The 19,342-nt window shown below is 44.6% G+C and overlaps 1 protein-coding gene across 1 annotated transcript in view; it reads left to right on the forward strand.

Annotated features, from left to right (window-relative positions):
- Positions 1 to 19,342, forward strand: part of LOC126212787 (uncharacterized) — a 104,622-nt gene that overhangs the window by 12,469 nt on the left and 72,811 nt on the right. The window contains exons 4-5 of the mRNA XM_049940190.1: positions 5,509 to 5,823; positions 13,186 to 13,355. Of these exons, the coding sequence (XP_049796147.1) occupies positions 5,509 to 5,823; positions 13,186 to 13,355 (485 nt within the window). The remainder of the gene's footprint in view (positions 1 to 5,508; positions 5,824 to 13,185; positions 13,356 to 19,342) is intronic.

A 19,342-nucleotide genomic window follows, 5' to 3' on the forward strand; every position in this document is an offset into this window, starting at 1 on the left:
GGGGAGATAGAGGAAGAAGAACCTCATTTGAAAAAGCAATTCCTCTGCGATATTGTTTTACATGGCCCACACATAGCTGGAGCCAACGCATCAAAGAAAGTTAACCTAGTTGTGGACTTTTCATTTCCAAAATGAATACTTTAACAGCTACAAACCTGCAAATAGACTTTGATGGACAATATTTATTTATTCATTTATACATTCTTCACATTCGCAACCTGTTATGTGAAAAACTTAACATAGGTCATCCGATTCACATTTTTGTGTATTATAAGAAGTGTACATAATAATCATTTAAACCTGCTACTAACAAACATTTTTAAAATATCTAGGTACTATGCGATACTGTGAAAAAACATAATACTACAACAAACAGGCAAAGAAGGTAAAAGAAAGGAAACTTCTTCCTACCACTACAAAACTACACTTAACCCTACATCTACATCTACTATTTCTTCCTTTGTTACCATTTTCTAATGCATTACTATACTCAATGTCCATCCTTCTTTCTCTTCTTTCTTCTTTCCTGTGTTCCTCTTGTCGCCTTACAAACTGCGCTATCTTCAAAATGATCACTCACACACAATCTTGTATCTCATCCTACCAACCCCCCCCCCTCCCCCCCCCACTCCTTCTCCATTCAATCCCAGTTCGCATTTATTACACCGCGTCACATTTGCCATCCCCCTGCTTCACACATCCCTCATACCTGCAACCCACAGTAAAAATATTTTTCTATTTATATATTTACTTTGATCTGATTGTGACTGTGTGAATTTTCGTCTTTGACTGTCCTTGTACTCCCTCAGATTTCATCTTGCTTCTCATTTCATCCTTTTCTTGATTTTTTTTTTCCCATGTTCTTGGGTGTATTTTTACGATTTTTTCAGACATAATTCTACATTATTTACGTATTTTTTCGCATTTTTTTCCCACCACCATGGATCCATGCTCCTTCCATCTGCACCAGTACAGAAATGTTTCCTTATCCGTAGCCAGAACCCAGCCCCACTTACTCTTCCTGCACTGTTGCTTCACTCATGGAATCCCCCCAAAATAGCCTTACCATCAGATTACACATCTCCATCTGCCACACTATCTTCCACAATGGCCTCCCTATGTTAAGATTCCGCCAATCCATAGTTCTCATCAACGTAGTCAAGCCCAAACCTCCTTCCAACACCTTCTCTCCATCCGTAAAATTCTTCTCCTATGCAATCCTAAATTCCTATAACCCATAACACATTGAAACTCTTGCCCTCCAGGAAGTAGAGCAGTGTGCACAACACCACCTCAAAAAACTCTCCACCCTGCTCACTTCCTACTTCCTACTTACCACTATCTACCACCTCTACAACAACCTCTAAACCTCCCTCACGGCCCCCCATAGTTGACAAACCCTGTCTCGCAGACCTACTTACTACATTTACCCCACAAACTCCCTCCGAAACTCCCTCCCACCACCACACAGAATCTACAACCTCAACAGGCCTGAAACACTGTCATGAAGCTCTCCTCCAAAAGCCTTAGCCCTGCAGAAATATCAGTCATTTCCAAAGGCTTCACCTTTTACCCCACTTCCAAATTCAATCATGCAAGACTTGTTAAAGACGTTCTCTCTTTCTCCTGGTCCCTAAAGTGGAAATACTTTCTCATTATAACCCTACCAATCAGGCTCTACCAAAGACCAATGTTGAATCCTACTTGACTCAGTTCACTTCTCCATCCAACTGTGATTCACCCCCACTGCCCCCAAATCGCCCCCTTTTAACTTCCCAGAATTTCTCAATTTGAATCTTGCCTCATCACCATTCCTCAAATTGCGCAGCATACAAACTAACCTTGCATCTGCAGAAAGAACTGCAGTCTGCCACCTAAAAACTGATCCTGACATTATAATCCTACTGCAGACAAAGGCTCCACCACTGTTGTTTTGAACTGCAAGGATTACCTGGCAAAAGGTCTCCGCCGACTGTCATATACGTTGACCTACAAACCTTGCCACAATGACTCCGTTCCAGAAATCCAGGAGGACCTCCAGTCACTCCTCAAATCCTTAGGCCCATCCCAGAATCTCTCCCCAGAGTCAATCTCTCTCCTCACGCCTACCACTCCTTGCACTCCTACCTTCTACGTGCTTCTGAAGTTCATAAGCCCAGCTGCCCAGGACGCCCCATTGTGGCCAGTTACCGTGCCACCGTTGAGAGGATCTCTGTTCTCTTAGACCGACATCTTCAGCCTATTACCCGGAACCTACCCTCCTATACAAAAGATACCAACCATTCCCTCTGCCAACTCTCCACAGTTCCTCTCCCTTTACCACTCGGTGCCCTGCTCGTCACTGTTGACGTCACCTCCCTTTAAATTAACTTCCCTAATGCCCGTAGCCTTACTGCTATTGAACACTGCCTTTCCCAATGCCTGACAGATCCCGAACCGACAACCTCGTTCAGAGTCACCGTGACCAACTATTTCTTCACCCACAATTCCTTTTCCTTTGAAGTCATTACCTACAAACAAATCTGAGGTATAGCTGTGGGCAGTCGCGTGGCACCGTTCTCTGCCAACCTATTCGTGGGCTATCTAGAGGAATCCTTCCTAAAAACCCAGAATCCTAAACCCCTCACCTGGTTAAGACTCATTGATGACATCTTTGCTATCTGGTTTCAGGTTGAGGGCACCTTGTGCACATTCCTCCAGAACCTCAACAATTTCTCCCCCATTTACATCATCTGGTCCTACTCAACCCAACAGGCCACCTTCCTAGATGTTTGCCTCCACCTCAGAGATGGCTACATCAGTAACTCCGTCCACATTAAACCTACTAACCACCAGCAATACCTCCACTTCGACAGCTGCCACCCGTTTCGTACCGAGAAGTCCCTTCTGTGCAGCCTAGCCATCCACGGTCATCGCATCTGCAGTGATGAACAGTCCCTCTCAAAATATACTGATGATCTCACTGAGGCTTTTACAGACTGTAATAATCCTCCCAACATTGTACAAAAACAAATCTCCAGTGCCTTATCTTCCCAGTCGCTCACCACCTCCCAAAGTCCCACCGTCTGGCCACAGAGGAGCATTCCCCTCTTAACTCGAGGCCACCCAGGACTGGAGCAACTGAACTACAAGAGTGGTTTGAGAAGTTCTCGGAACGGAATAGAAGAAAAGTACTTACATCACTGAAACGTTTTTTGTTTTTCAATGTAGTCTCCTTGTAGATTAATGCACTTGGTCCAATGATATTCCAGTGCCTTGATCCCATCTCAAAAATGAGTTTCCTGCAGGCCTGCAAAATAGTTTTAAACTCCGACTAACTCCGACTACTATTGAAGTGAATCTTTGTCCACGAAGAAAAATTTTTAGTTTTGGGAAGATATGGAAGTCTGACGGAGCCATATCAGGTGAATAAGGTGAATGTGGCAACAATTCATACCTTAGTTCGTGTAATTTTGCCATGGCGACAGCACATATGTGCTGGCGCGCATTGTCTTGATGGAAAATGACTTTCATCCTTGTTAAACCTGGCGTTTTTTCGCATATCTTTTGTTGCAATTTGTCCACGAGGATAGCATAGTATTCTCCAGTAATTGTTTGCCCAGTGGGGAGATAATCTACTAACAGAATCCCCGCCGCATCCTAGAATACTGATGCCGTGACCTTTCTCGCCGAAGGAATTGTCTTTGCTTTCTTTGGTGGCAGAGAATCAGCATGTTTCCACTGCTTTGACTGTTGTTTTGTTTCTGGGATGTAGTAGTGCACCCATTTTTGTCTGTGGTCGCAAACCGGCACAAAAAATCTTGTTCGTTTCTCCTAAAACAGGCCAAACTTTGTTCCAATGTGTCCATTCTCGTGTGTTTGTTATCCAGCGTTAAGGAGTCGCGGCACCCATCTTGCGGATAATTTTTTCACATCTAATTCTTCAGATAAAATGTGATGTACACTTTCAGATGACATCTGGCAAGGGTGAACAGTTTCACACACTTTCAAGTGGCGATCCTCTGTGACAATTTTGTGCACTTTTGCAATGATTTCTGGAGCAGTGACACATCTCGGCCAACCACTGCGCGGATCATCGTCTCAGCTCTCCCAACCAAATTTAAATTCGTTTGTCCACTTGGCAACAATTGTATCTGAAGGAGCAGTGTCCCCCACTGTATTCTGTAAATTGCACGAATGTCCTTTTGCTTTCATACCTTTCTTTACAAAGTACTTAATCAATGCTCGAATCTCGATTCCCCCCCCCCCCCTCCCGTCTTCACAAATCACTTCATGGGAACGACAACAGAACCACGTCACCCACCACCACAGCTCTCTTTCGAGAGCGCTGACGTGGCACATGTTTACAGGCAACGGTCCAACGAATATCACGTGAACGACTTGTTGCGCTAGCGCTGACCTCTTGTGGTGATTCCGAGAACTTTTCAAACTACCCTCGTACATTCTCAACTACCTCTCATCGTGCCTTGAAATGAGAAATATCCTGCCCACTCCGTCAGATACTGATAACGCTGTCTTACGTGTGTCGGCATCATCACTGTAATCACACAACGTCTGATGTGTACCCCTTACTATATATTGTACTAGACCTGGTAACACGAACAAGGCTAATGCACTCTGGTGGCCATTCTGCCTGTGCACAGGATTACAACTCTAAATCATTTACATAACCACCGATGGTGTGTACGTGTAAAAAGTTAACAATGACGTCTGTCAATGCTTAAACATTTTTGTCAGTCAGTGTTCTAGCGCCATTGAGGTTGCTACAGATTCTACGTATGAAATCGGTACAATCCATTTAGACACGAGTGTCATCCAGGTTCTAGTCGATGGTGCCTGACCACCGTGTGGGAGGGTGCACTTCAACTTTAGAAGATTCCCTTTGCTTGGGAAATTGACTACACGATTCACTGTAACTCCTTACTAGCTACATTTCTGTTAGCACTAACACGGTGGACAGTCTCGAAAGCAATTTCGTTCAGTTGTCGCAGACCTCGGTTGCCTCAGTTCGACTGTACAGCGTATGCTAGCATACAGTTGAATTCCTCATAAAGCCCTCCTCGGCCTTCCTGGATACTGTGACTGTTGTATTGTCAGATACATCGGGTCGACTCTTCCTCGGTGGTGCTTCGAGACCCGGTGCTCGCTGTACCCGGGGCTACGACCCGCTTCATATCTTTGTAGTGCACAGTCCCAGAGCATGCTCCATAGTGCCTACAGTGCCACAGGTGTGATTGTCATTCATCAGACCTCTGATTTTTTACACATACATAGTACGTGTCCCACGATCTGTCAGGTAATGTACCACTTTGCTCGATGACTGAAAAAAAATCTAGTTTGTAGTCTCTCTCGGATACTAAGTAGTTCATTTTACATCCTGTAGCAAATTATTCATTTTGGTCTCAGTTCTAGGTATGCTTCGTAGTTCTAATTGGATGTCTTTCTGTAACCAATATAGAGTTCCTCGGGTCTTTAATGACTGAATCTTGTGTTTGTCCATTTAAATAGTACCGCCACCCCGCCTGAGGTTGGCAACGGTGACCGGGCAGCCCCCAACTCGTCCCACCCTGGCAGCGGCCACACCCCGGCGTCGGACAAAACGGTGTCGACAGGCGACACGACTGTTCCGGCATCCACATCCGGTGTCACCGTCAACGGAAGCGGCAGTGGCACTGGTATCGACAGTGTGGGAACCACCGCGGGCAGTGCTGGCAGAGAGGTGGGCGAGGAGCAGCGCCTCAGCGACGCTGGTTCTGCCAGCACGAAGCCACCGTTCAGCTACACAGAGCTCATTGCTATGGCAATAGAGCATTCTCCACACAGGTTGGTAGCACTGCTATGAAGTCCCTTCATGAATATAGACTATAGTATCCTTAATACGTGTGACCATAATTTGGCACTTCCTGTGATATGTCATACGTGTCATGTATATGTGTCGGTGTTGTTTCTTGGTCATCAGCAACAAGATGATTTTACGCATTTCTTCACCTGTTCTCCTTGTCGGCTATCATCGTATCAAATAATTGCTCTATCCGACATCGAGGATAAGAACCTCCTTTTCTGTCACCAGTTTTCTGACTGGCTTGACATAACTGCAGCCACTTCATTTCCTGTTCAGCCTCTTCTCCTAAGATCCTCATGTATTAGTTTGAAATATTCTAATCTCAGTCTTCCCCTTCAGTTTTTACCTTCTACAACTGCCTCTACTACCAAGTAACTTTCTCCCTGATGTCTTAATACACGTTCCATCAGCCTGCCCATTCTTCTTGTCATTGTTTTCCACATGTTTCTCTGCTCACCAATTCTGCAGAGAAACATCTCATTTCTAGGCTCATCAGTTGGTGTAATTTCATTTTTGCTTCTGTAGAACCATCTCTCAAATACTTGTTTTCTCTTCTCCCAGAGTCCATGATTGACATCTGTGCATGCTGTACTCCAAATGTAAGTTTTCAGAAGTTTCTACCTCTAATGAAGCCCCAATTGACCAGGAGTGACCTCTTTCGCTATGATAGTTTACTTTTTATACCCTCTTTCATATCTCTCGTGTCATATTTTGTTTCCAGTGTAGCAGAATTACTTCACTTTGCCTATTTTCTGGTCCCCAACATTGATGTTAAATTTATTGATGTTTTCACATCTTCTGCTCCACATGACTTTGTTTGTCTTTCATTCAAGTATCTAGGCCTTCCCATGTACCACCAACCACGCAGGTTGCAAAAATGAGCTATGTCATAATGTGTGGTCAGCACCTTCACTTCTTTCTTTATTAGGCATTTTTTCTTGACTTTTTAGAGGACGACATAACTCCTTCCTTGATCAGAGCATCTGATCTTTAACATTCCCTGTAACAGCCTACCATTCATGTTTCACACCCATATGGAACAATTCCCTAAATTTAGCAATTTATTAGTACATTTCTGCTATGCTTAGCAGCTGTTCCTTTTGTAGAGAATCCTCTTGCTTTATATAATTCCTGCTATAAAATATCATGTTGGAACTGATTTTTAATATTTGTTTTCCCTTTGCAATTAGTGGCCACTGTCTTAGCAGTTAGTCACTTGTGGAGTTTTTGAGATTCAATATACAAGAGAGCAGTGGAACATCTCGGTGCACATAATTTGTCGTCAGAATCACAGTTTGATTTCAGTACACAAGTCAGCACAAAAAATTCAGTTTCATTGTTGTGTATTTGAGACAGTAGCACGCCATTAATGGCGCATTTAGGAGAATAGAAGGCATGACTGGAAAATGGCAGTGGCATTTCATTCTGAGCTGCCAGATATGGCAGTCGTGTGCGTGAGGTGTTCTTGCTTGCTTGTATGAAAGGGGGGGGGGGGGGGGAGTCGGCGGCGGCAGATTTGGCTGAACGCTATGTGTGTAACAATCTTTTTGTTGTGCCTGCCTGCAACTCAACTCATCTTTACAGTGAATAGGAATGTATCTTCTCCTTATATTGTTGATTTTCAAACCTGGAGTTTCCTTTGTTTGAAAAGTCAACAAAACATACAGCAAATTAGAGATCTCCAAACAACAATTTTCCATAAAAAAATTCACATTTTTATACCCACATCACCTATTGTACTCTCCTTAAGTGTCTGCAAGGGCGGTAGAGGTTTGAATCTGATTCGGATCATGTTATTGGGGGTTACTGCAGAGTTCTGTTCTGAGTACATTGCTTTTCGTGCTATAAATCAATGATCAGTCAATAAAATCTCAGGGGACTCAAAAAATTTTGTATCTGTGGATAGCATGAGCATTACTGTGCAAGACATTGGACCCGATGCAAATGATGTAGTTGATAAATCAGTCAGTCTGCATTTAATATGGCCAAGAAAGAAAGACAAACATTGAGGAAGGTGAAAAACAGTCTGGAAGACCTGCTAGAGGCCAAAGAAGGGCCATCATATGCAGCAGGACAGTTTTAATTAACTGTAAGTAACAAATTTCAAAAGTTTTTTCTTTAAAATCAATTTCCTACAAACTAAAATTTTCAGTACATATGCCCCATTATATCAGAAACTATCATAGATAAACGAACGAAATTTTTCAGATACTCTGCATAACATAAAAAGCCACCTCTGGTACTACATTCATTAATATTCCCCCATTAGGAAGTTCACAAAAAAATATTTTCTGCAGAAAAAACTTTGTTTTTTGTTAATAAATTTTAAAAAAGTATTTCTTAAAAACTATAAAATGGATAAAGTAGATTTTAGTACAGTTGACTCTATCAGCATCATGTAACATACAGTAAAAATATTAAGGTCCTGCATCAAATAGTTTTTTCAGAAATGGGTCAAATACTTGCCTAATTTAACATCGGTTAGATAGGCGGGGTGTGGTCCCCTTAAAGATTTCAGCCATTAAGGACTTCATCAACAGTACACACACACACACACACACACACACACACACACACACTTCCGCAAACACAACTCACACAAACGACTGCAGTCGTGTGGTGTTGTTGTTGATGAAGGCGTTAATGGCTGAAAGCTTTAATTGCAAGAGTCTTTCTGTTGTGCCTATCTGTGACTCAGCATTTCCGCTATATGGTGAGTAGCTACTTTCCTTCTCATAATATTGTTACATTCCATCCTGCTTTTTCCATTGTTTGATTTTTTTCCTCTGAAAACTACGTAGAACAGATAGTTAGGTACCCCACCGTGATGGAAACAATGCATCTGATGGCAACACATAGATCCGCCTCTCTGAGGTGTGACCACGACATGGTTGTGGCAGAATGATTACCAAAGTACAAAGGACAACTAAACCAAGTAGAAAGATACATATGTTCTGTAAACTAGATAAAAAATTACAAGTATCGTACCTCACTGAGGAACTTGAAACTTTCAGCACAGGGCAGGAGCTTGTAGACGACTCTTGTTCGAGTTTAAAAGAATAGTTGACCATCCACTGGATGGATATGTTCCCAGGAGAACAGTTCATAATGAGAGGGAACCTCCGTGGTATACAGTCGCTCTAAAGAAACTGCTAAAGAATAGAAATTACTGCATAATGGGCATAAAACAAAGCATACGGCAATAGGCAGATAGGTAGATGCTGAATGAAACAAGTTTGGCTGTCAGGAGAGGAATCCGTGATGCATTGAATGACTACCACATCAGAATGTTGTCGAGTGACCTTTCACAAAACCCAAAGAAATTCTGGTCACATGTAAAGTCTGTTAGTGGCTCCAAAGTTAGCGTACAGTCACTCGGTGACGAAGCAGGAACTGAAATTGAGGGTATCAAAGACAAGGCTGAAATGTTTAACTCCATTTTCAAATGTTCCATTACAAAGGAAAACCCAGGAGGACTGCCCCAGTCCAATCCTTGGACCACTGACAAACGATGAATGAAATAAGTGTTAGTGTCAGTGGCGTTCAGAAACAGCTGAATTGAATAAAATTGAACAAAGCTCCAGGGCCCAAAGGAACCCCTGTCAGATTCTATACTGAATTTGCAGCAGAGTTAGCCTCTCTTGTAACTATAATCTGTTGCATATCCCTCGAACAAAAATCAATGACCAGTTCTTGGGGAAAAGCGTGGGCCACACCTGTCTACAAGAAGGGTAGTAGAAGTGATCCACATAACTACTGTCCAATATCCTTTTCATTGATTTCTTTTAGAATCTTAGAACTTATTTCAAGCTTAAACATAATGAGGTGTTTTGAACAGAACAACCTCCTCAATGCCAACCAGCATAGATTTTGAAAACATCTATCATGTGAAACCCAACTTGCACTTTTCTCACATGACTTACTGAAAGCTTTGGGTCGTGGCAGTCAAATAGATGCAGCATTTCTTGTTTTCTGAAAATCATTTGACTCAGTACTGCACCTATGCTTATTGTCAAAAGTACAATCATATGGGGTATCAAGTGAAATTTGTGACTGGATTGAGGACTTTTTGGCAGGGAGGACACAGCATATTATCTTGGATGGAGAGTCATTGTGAGGTGTAGAAGTAACTTCAGGTGTGCCCCAGGGAAGTGTGTTGGGACCCTTGCTGTTCATGTTGTATATTAATGACTTGCACACAATATTAATAGTAAGATCAGGCTTTTTGCAGATGATGCAGTTATCTGTAATGAAGTACACACATCAAAAAAAGTTTTGCATCACCTCGGTTCCAAGAGTTCCGGAACCTGTACAGAAAATTGGAGTAGAGATCAACATAAACATCATTCCTGCCCTCTTTATTGCTCATGAAAACCACATATTGCATGTTATATCACCGTACAGCAAGACCGTCAGAGGCGGTGGTCCAGATTATTGTACACACCGGTACCTCTAATACCCAGTAGCACATCTTCTTGCATTGATGCATGCCTGTATTTGTCATGGCATACTATCCACAAGTTCATCAAGGCACTGTTGGTCCAGATTGTCCCACTCCTTAATGGCAATTTAGCGTAGATCCCTCAGAGTGGTTGGTGGGTCATGTCATCCATAAAAAGCCCTTTTCAATCTATCCCAGGCATGTTCGATAGGGTTCATGTCTGGAGAACATGTCGGCCACTCTAGTCAAGCGATGCCATTATCCTGAAGGAAGTCCTTCACAAGATGTGCACGATAGGGGGACAAATGTTGTCTGTGGAGATCAATGCCTCGCCGATATGCTTGCACTATTGGTCGGAGGATGGCATTCACGTATTGTACAGCCCTTACGGCGCCTTCCGTGACCAACAGCGGCGTACGTCGGCCCCACGTAATGCCACCCCAAAACAGCAGGGAACCTCCACCTTGCTGCACTCGCTGGACAGTGTGTCTAAGGCGGTCAGCCTGACCGGGTTGCCTCCAAACACGTCTCCGACGATTGTCTGGTTGAAGGCATATGCGACAGTCATCAGTCAAGAGAACGTGATGCCAATCCAGAGTTATCCATTGGGCATTTTGTTGGGCCCATCTGTACCGCATTGCACAGTGTCGTGGTTGCAAAGATGGGCCTCGCCGTGGACGTAGGGAATGAAATTGCACATCGTGCAGCCTATTGCGCACAGTTTGAGTCATAACACGACGTCCTGTCGCTGCACGAAATGCATTATTTGACTCAGTGGCTTTGCTGTCAGGGTTCTTCCCAGACATAATCCGTAGGTAGCGGTCATCCAATGCAGTAGTAGCTGTCGGGCTGCCTGAGCGAGGCACGTCATTGACAGTTCCCGTCTGTCTGTATCTCCTCCGTCTCCGAACAACATCGCTTTGGTTCACTCCGAGACGCCTGGACACTTCCCTTGTTGAGAGCCCTTCCTGGCACAAAGTAACAATGCGGGTGCGATCGAACTGCGGTATTGACCGTCTAGGCACGGTTGAACTACAGACAACACGAGCATGTACCTCCTTCCTGGTGGAATGACTTGAACTGATCGGCTGTCGGACCCCCCTCCATCTGATAGGCGCTGCTTGTGCATGGTTGTTTACATGTTTGTTGTGACATCTCTGAACAGTCAAAGGGACTGTGTCTGTGATACAATATCCACAGTCAATGTCGATTTCCTGTTCTGGGGAATGGGGTGACGCAAAACTTCTTTTGATGTGTGTTTTATCTGAGAGAAGCTGCATAAATATTGCAACATGGTGCAGAGATTGGCAGCTTACTGTAAATGTTCAGAAATGTAAAATAGTGCACATTGCAGAACGCAAAGTGTAGTACCATATGACTATAATATCAGTGAGTCACTGTCGGGATTGACCGATCGGTGTTACACTTGGCAGGGATATGAAATGGAGTGATCACATAGGTTCAGTTGTGGGTAAAGCATCTGGTAGACTTCCATTTATTGGCAGAATACTGGGAAAGTGCAGTCAATCAACAAAGGAGATTGCTTGCAAATCATCTACATGTACATCCATACTCTGCAAGCCACGTGACGGTGTGTGGCTGGGGGTACCTTGAGTACCTCTATCGGTTCTCCCTTCTATTCCAGTCTCGTATTGTTCGTGGAAAGAAAGATTGTCGGTATGCCTCTGTGTGGGCTCTAATCTCTCTGTGTGACCGGTTCTAGAATATTTCTCGAGTGTGTGGGACCCGTACCAGATAGGACTGAGGGATAATGAACATATACAGAGAGGGGCAGCATGAATGGTCACTGGTTTGCCTAATGACGGAGAGTGTCACAGAGACACTGAAGGAACTGAAATGGGAGACTCTTGAAGATAGACGTAAACTATCCTGAGAATGTCTAGTAACAGAGTTTCAAGAACGGGTTAAGTGATTACTCTAGGAATGTGCTACAACCCGTCACGTAGGGATTGTTAGGATAAGATTAGAATAATTAGTGCATACACAGAGGCATTCAAACAAGTCATTCTTCCTGTGCTCCATACATGAATGGCACTGGAAGAAACCCTAATAACTAGCACAGTGGGACATTCCCCCTACAACATGCCTCACAGTGGTTCGCAGAGTATAGATGTAGATGTAGAGGACGTTGCTATTGATTGACTACATCGTGTGTCCTATACTCTGAATACTTGCTGTCATTCACTGGCGAGCTTTTGTGATGTGAGCTGTGATTGGCTGACAAAAGTGCTTGTGAACCTCTATTTCAGTGCTTTGGAAACTACTTTGCGTATTTGGTTGAATTCATGTTTATACTTCTGTAATAAGAAAAAGTGCATTGTACATGTTACTGTGCATCAAAGATATTTCCAAAACACTTTTTTTTCCTGGGTTTCATTTCCTAAAGTGCCAGGAAGCTCTATGATGGTGCATAAAGCCATCACCATTCTAAGGATTGATAAGTTTTACAGCTCCGAGGTATATTATCACCTAACTCGGAAAAAAAAAGTACTTACACCAGGTGTATAGTATATTTTCACCCAAGAGGGAAAAGTGTTTAACTGAGAAATCAAGGAAAAGTGATGTGGTTTACACACACACACACACACACACACACACACACACACACACACACACCCTATAGCAGAATGTCACATATTCATGGTCCACAAAGTTATAATCAAATAAAATCAGACAGAGCACAATATTGACAACAGTGCTTCTCATCAAATCTTCAAAACAACCATTTATTTTTCCAACCGTACAAAGTGAAGAGAGGTATGTGAGCACTTGACAGACACGCTTAGTGAAGATAAGAAAGTGTGCTGTCTGCCTCTAGTTTTGACTCGGGGTATGCTGTAGGTGGTTTGAATTGTGATGTTTGCTTTCGTCTGTCTGGCAGGAGGGCATTACTGCCACAGATCCACGCCTACATCGCGAGCCACTTTCCGTACTACGGGCCCGACCAGAAGGGCTGGCAGATGGCGATCAAGAACAGACTGTCGAGCAGCAAGTGCTTCGTCAAAGTGCCGCAGGAAGTCGACAAGCGCAAGGGGAACTACTGGACGGTCGGTAAGTCTTACGGCCGGTGGCAGAGTGGCTGGCTGGACGTCGCCTCACCTCCTCCTCTTTTTTTTTTATGCCTCCGGGTACATCAGGTGGTTGAGAAGACACGAGCTTTTGACTGAGCACTCCGTGGCCATTGTCGAGTGGAATGACTGCCGACGGCCTGCAGCTGTTGTGCCCTTACGTACTCAGGCTGCCGGCCAGGTTATCACTCGTGTCCACACTAGTGCCGTATACCGACACACATCGATTCCACATTTGATGCACCCACTTCAGCCTCGCTGACTGGCTGTTGCTTTATGGCTGTAGGTTCACAGTGAAGTGCTTTTGATCTACAGTTATCAGGAAATTTTTGCTTGAATCAACATCTCAAAAGTTGCTCTGGCCTTATTATATACACTGACACAAATTGTTACACCATGAAAATCTGCAACAGATGCTATCAGGGTGACACTCCAGTATTTCTTGGCATGTGCTATATGTTGCTTAAATTTTCATCTGTATCCTTCCTTATTTCCAGTACTGAAAAGGTCAGTTGTTACAGATGAAGAATAGCATAAGCAGCTGGTGGTCATTGGACATGTGTAGTGTTACTGGAACTTTTCTGGTGAAGCTGACAACACAGCACGTCCAGAGGTGGTACACGTACAGCGTATCACCGTCTTTCAGAATTGGAGAAAAAGTGAATCACTGGCACGACGGACACGGGAGCATCGTACCGATAGTTTTCACAGACAGCTGGTTGTAGTGAAATGACTGCAGAGTGAGTGGTGTCGAGATGGACTCAGTGGTGATGTCGAGTTGGACTCAGATTGACACTGTAACAGGAAGAGCAGGCACAGATTTTTCCAGAACGACTACACCGCAAGAAGTCTTAGGATTGTCTAATTGCCTCTGATGAACAAATGGAAGACAGCATCTGAAATCTGGGTAGAGGGTCCAGGCAGAGGGTCACCATGAATGCTGAGGAACAGTTTACTGCAAGCTGGGTTGAGATCACAATTTGCCACACGTCGTGAACAACTAATGCCAGATCGTGGGCAACAGAGAGTTGCACAGTGTAGAGCCAGACTGAACTGGCATACTGAGTGTTACTTTGTTGTGGTGTTGAGCGATGAGTGTTTTTTTTTTTTTTTTTTTTTTTGTGTGTGGTGGTCAGATTGACACCAGTGTAGTGATAGACTGCCTGGTGAAAGGTCACAGGATGCATTGCTTCTCTAGACCCACACCTCTCCAACTGTTGGAATCGTGGTGTGGGGACTTACTGTATAGAACAGGGTCATTTGTTGTAGAAGGGAAGCTGATGGTTGCAGTATGTGGCAAGAATGGTAAACTCTGTTGTAATATCCTTCCTGACCTACATAACAAATGACATTGTCTAGCAAAATAATGCAAGATCTCTCACTGCAGTTCTTACACCGGATGCCTTGAAGAATGTACAGATCACTGAGGATAGCCCCCCAGGGGGCTCGCCGCTCTTCGCCAGGTTTGTGGGGCCCCAGCCTTTGCAGCATCTTTTCCCTCGTGTGCTGCACGTCTATCCTCTTGCTGTTCTTTTTCCCCCTCTTGGGGAACATTCTGAGATGTTTTTGGAAATGTGTTCCGCATATTCGGTAGCTGATGTCAGAACAGTCTCTCCACTCTTTTTTGTTCCTTTTTTTCTTTTTCTTTCTTTGTTCCCCTTCTCCTGTCCGTCCTCCACTCTGGCATTTGGGGTTTCTGTTTGTCTTCTTCCTCCCTGTGCGTTCCTGAAGGCGAGCCTGTGCTTCTGATGTGTAAGAGGTGACTGGGTAACGTGTAGTACCCAGCCCCAGGTAGGGTTCGCACATACGGATGGTACAGGACGGGCCCATTGAGGAGTGATAGCCGGAGCTGCTGCCTTCCCAAATTGGTGATTGGTCCCTGTGTTTGGTAGTTGTGACCCGAGGTGTGAACAATCACCTAAGGCAGGTGCACCACATTCTGAGGGCTCCCCCCCCCCCCCCCCCCCCCACATCCTTCTGAATCTGCATACTGTGTTCTTCTCTTGGTCTCCGTCTACGATTTTTACCCTCCACACTTCACTCCAATGCTAAATTTGTGATCCCTTAATGCCTCAGAACGTGTCCTGCCAACCAATTCCTTCTTCTAGTCATGTTGCCCTTCAAATTCCTCTTCTCCCCAATTCTACTCAGTACCTCTTCATTCATCATCCATCTTTCACTTCCATGCATGGCTACACTCCATTCAAATACTTTCAAAAAAGACTTCCTTACACTTAACTCTATACTCGATGTTAACAAATTTCTCTTCTTCAGAAATGCTTTTCTTGCCATTGCTAGTCTACATTTTATATCTTCTCTAATTTGACGACCATCAGTTATTTTGCTCCCCAAATAGACAAACTTGTCTACTACTATAAGTGTCTCAATTCCTAATCTAATTCCCTCAGCGTCACCTCATTTAAATTGACTACATTCCATTACCCTAATTTTGCTTTTGTTGATGTTCATTGTATATCCTCCTTTCAAGACACTGTCCATTCTTTTCAACTGCTCCTCCAGCTCCTTTGCTGTCTCTGCCAGAATTAGAATGTCATTGGCAAACCTCAAAGTTTTTATTTCTTCTCCATGGATTTTAATTCCTACTCCAAATTTTTCTTTTGTTTCCTTTGCTGCTTCCTCAATATACAGATTGAATAACATCGAGGATACGCCAAAACTCTGTCTCACTCCCTTCCCAACCACTGCTTCCCTTTCATGCACCTCCACTCTTAAAACTGCCATCTTGCTTCTGCATAAATTGCAAATAGCATTTTGCTCCCTGTATTTTACTCCTGATTCAGAATTTTAAAGAGAATGTTCCAGTCAACAGTGCCAAAATCTTTCTGTAAGTCCGCAAATGGTACAAACGTAGGTTTGCCTTTCCTTAGTCTATCTTCTACGAGAAGTTGTAGGGTCAGTATTCCCTTGCGTGTTCCTACATTTCTCCGGAATCCAAACTGATCTTCCTTGGGATCAGCTTCTGCCAGTTCTTCCTTCTGTGAGGAATTCATGTTAGTATTTTGCAGGCTTGACTTATTAAATTAATGGTCCAGTAATATTCACACCTTCCAGCACCAGCTTTCTTTGGAATGGGATTACATTCTTCAAGTCTGAGGGTATTTCACGTGTCTCGTACATCTAGCACACAAGATGGAAGAGTTTTATCATGGCTGGCTCTCCCAAGCCTGTCAGTAGTTCTGTCACCTATGCCTGAAGCCTTGTTTTGACTCAGGTTTCTCAGTGTTCTGTTAAATTCTTCTCACAATATATCTCCCATCTCATCTTCATCTGTGTCCTCTTCCCATTATGTAATATTGATTTCAAGTTCATCCCTCGATGTAGTCCTTCCAGCTTTCTGCTCTCCATACTTTGCATAGGATTGGCTTTCCATTTGAGCTCTTGATATTCATACAGACGGTTCTCTTTCCTCCAAAGGCCTCTCTAATTTTCCTGTAGGCAGCATCTATCTTACCTCCAGTGATATAAGCTTCCGTATCTTACATTTGTCCTCTAGCCGTTCTTGCTTAGCCCTCATTCCCTTTCCTCGTTATGACTCTCCTCCGATGGAACGTTCGCAGCCTTCGATACCACAAAGAGGACTTATGGCCGATCATGGAATCGTAGTGTCTTCTTGTTCTCTGCCTCGAGGAAAGAAAATTGCGTCCTAACAACCACTTTGAGCTCTCACATTTCTTCCTGGTCCACTTTGACTGTACCCTCTCCTCCCCCTCCTCTGAGGACAGCATCCCATCTCGTGGGGGAGTCATGATGCACATACCTTACGGTGTTCACAGTCAACCCATCTCCCTGACTGCCCAGCTTCAAACTGTTGCAGTCCGCATTTTCCTTCCCCACTTGACCATTTCTCTTTGTACCATTTACATCCCCCTGTCATTCCATGTCACCAGGGCAGACTTTCTCCAGCTTATTGGGCAACTACCTCACCCATTTCTGCTGCTCGGTGACTTTAAAGCTCACCATCTCCTTTCGGGTATGGCAAAAACCTGTCAGAGAGGGGCACTCTCTTGGCTGACCTTCTGAATCACTTAACCTCATCTGCCTTAACTCGTAAGCACCCACGTTCCTTTCCAACTCCACTCACACCTGTTCCCATTTGGACCTGTCTATTTGCACTGCCCACCTTGCCCTCGATCTCGAGTGGTCCGTTCTCTCTGACACGTACTCGAGAACCATTTCCTGTGTGTGCTTTGTGATTGCTGAATCCTACCCCCAACTACATGCACACCCAAATGACAGTTTTATAAGGCCGACTGGGGGCTTTGCTCCTCCTTGGCGAGCTTTGACGAATAACATTCCCCAGTTGCAATAACTAGTTAGAATATTTTACAAACATTATCCTTACCACCGCAGAACGTTCCATTCCTGGCACTTCCTCTTTATTGCACCGGGTCCTGCTCCCTCGGTGGACTGAGGCGATCTGCGACGTAATTGATGCGTGGGTACGTGCTCTCTGCATTTTCACCATCGTCCTACGATGGTCTACTGTATTTGTTACAAACAGTTGCGTGCACAGTGTCGTTGCGTTGTTTGGTATAGTAGAAAAGCTAGTCTGATTTCCTTTACTGTTCCATACCACCTTCTGTCACGTGGACCAGCCTCCGACTGGTATCCATTCCCCAGTTTCTGGCCTGGCAGTAGCAGATGATATCATAGTGGAGCCTACTGCTTGGGCTGCTATTTTGCAGAGATTTTGAGCTCCACCCACTACCACTCTGCCTTCCTCCATCAGAAACCAGTGGAGGAGTCTCAGGCGATACCCTTGTCTTCTCAGAATTGCGAGCGCTACAGTGCCACCTTCTCTATGACGGAGCTAGATCGTGCTCTCACTTCAGTTCGATATTCCCCCTCGAGGCCAGACGTTGTTCGTGTTCAGATGTTACAAACCTTTCTCTAGTGGGCAAGCACTTTTTCCTTCGTACGTACTATCACGTTTGGGGATAGGGCACGTTTCCCAGTCACTGGCGTGAAACTACTGTCGTACCCAAACCTGAGCCCGGCAAGGGCAAACACCTTTGCCTCGTACCGTTTGTATTAATTTTTGGTGCCACAGTTGGTTTCATCCACTGTGTTTACATCTCGGGCCTTCTGCACTTCCATTTGTTGAAACTACGAAATTCCTGGGGCCCATGCTCGATAGGAAACTTTTTTGGCCCTCCCACATTTCTTACCTGGCCACCCGCTGTAAGTGATCCCTGTGTACCTGTGTATCCTACGTTTCCTTAGCGGTATTTCCTGGGGAGCAGATTGGGCCACTGTCCTCCATTTGCAGTGGCACCTTTTACACTAGCTCGGTTGAGAGTCTGTATGCCGAAGCAGCCGAACTACTGAAGTGGTAGCTCCGTGACTTTCTTCTCGGTAGATAAGCATCCTGCAAGTATGCCGTGCCTGGCCATCTGTCCTGTAGCCTCCTTCGTCGATGACTCCTTTGATCGCAGTAGGAGGCGCGTCCCTCTTCTCTGTTACGGCCCGGAGTTTGCTTTTGGCCCTCGCTTCAGCAGCTTAACTTCGTGCTATCTGCCACTTTTCCAACGGGTGTGAACTCGTCACCACCTCGGGTTCGTGCAGCGGCCTGTGTTCACCTTACCCTTCATTTGCTTCCTAAAGACACTACTCCAGCCTCGCTCTGTCGCCGTAAGTTTCACGACCTTCACACGGAACTTCCCGATAGTACCTTTGCGTACACTGATGGCTCTCAGACTGACAGTGGTGCAGATGTGCGTTCGTCATCGGCACCGACGTTTTTCGGTATCGGCTTCCGGAACACTGCTCGGCATTTACAGCGGAGCTCATTGCGCTGTACCGGGCTGCACGGTACGTGCGGTGACACGGGCTTTTCAGTTGCGTCTTCTGCTCACACTCTTTGTGCCCTTTGGTGCCTACGTGTGCTGTACACCGTCCGTCCCTTAGTGCAACAGGTACAGGAAAGCTGTCACTTGCTGACTATTGATG

Source organism: Schistocerca nitens, chromosome 11 (genome assembly GCF_023898315.1).
Source record: "Schistocerca nitens isolate TAMUIC-IGC-003100 chromosome 11, iqSchNite1.1, whole genome shotgun sequence".
Taxonomy (NCBI): domain Eukaryota; kingdom Metazoa; phylum Arthropoda; class Insecta; order Orthoptera; family Acrididae; genus Schistocerca; species Schistocerca nitens.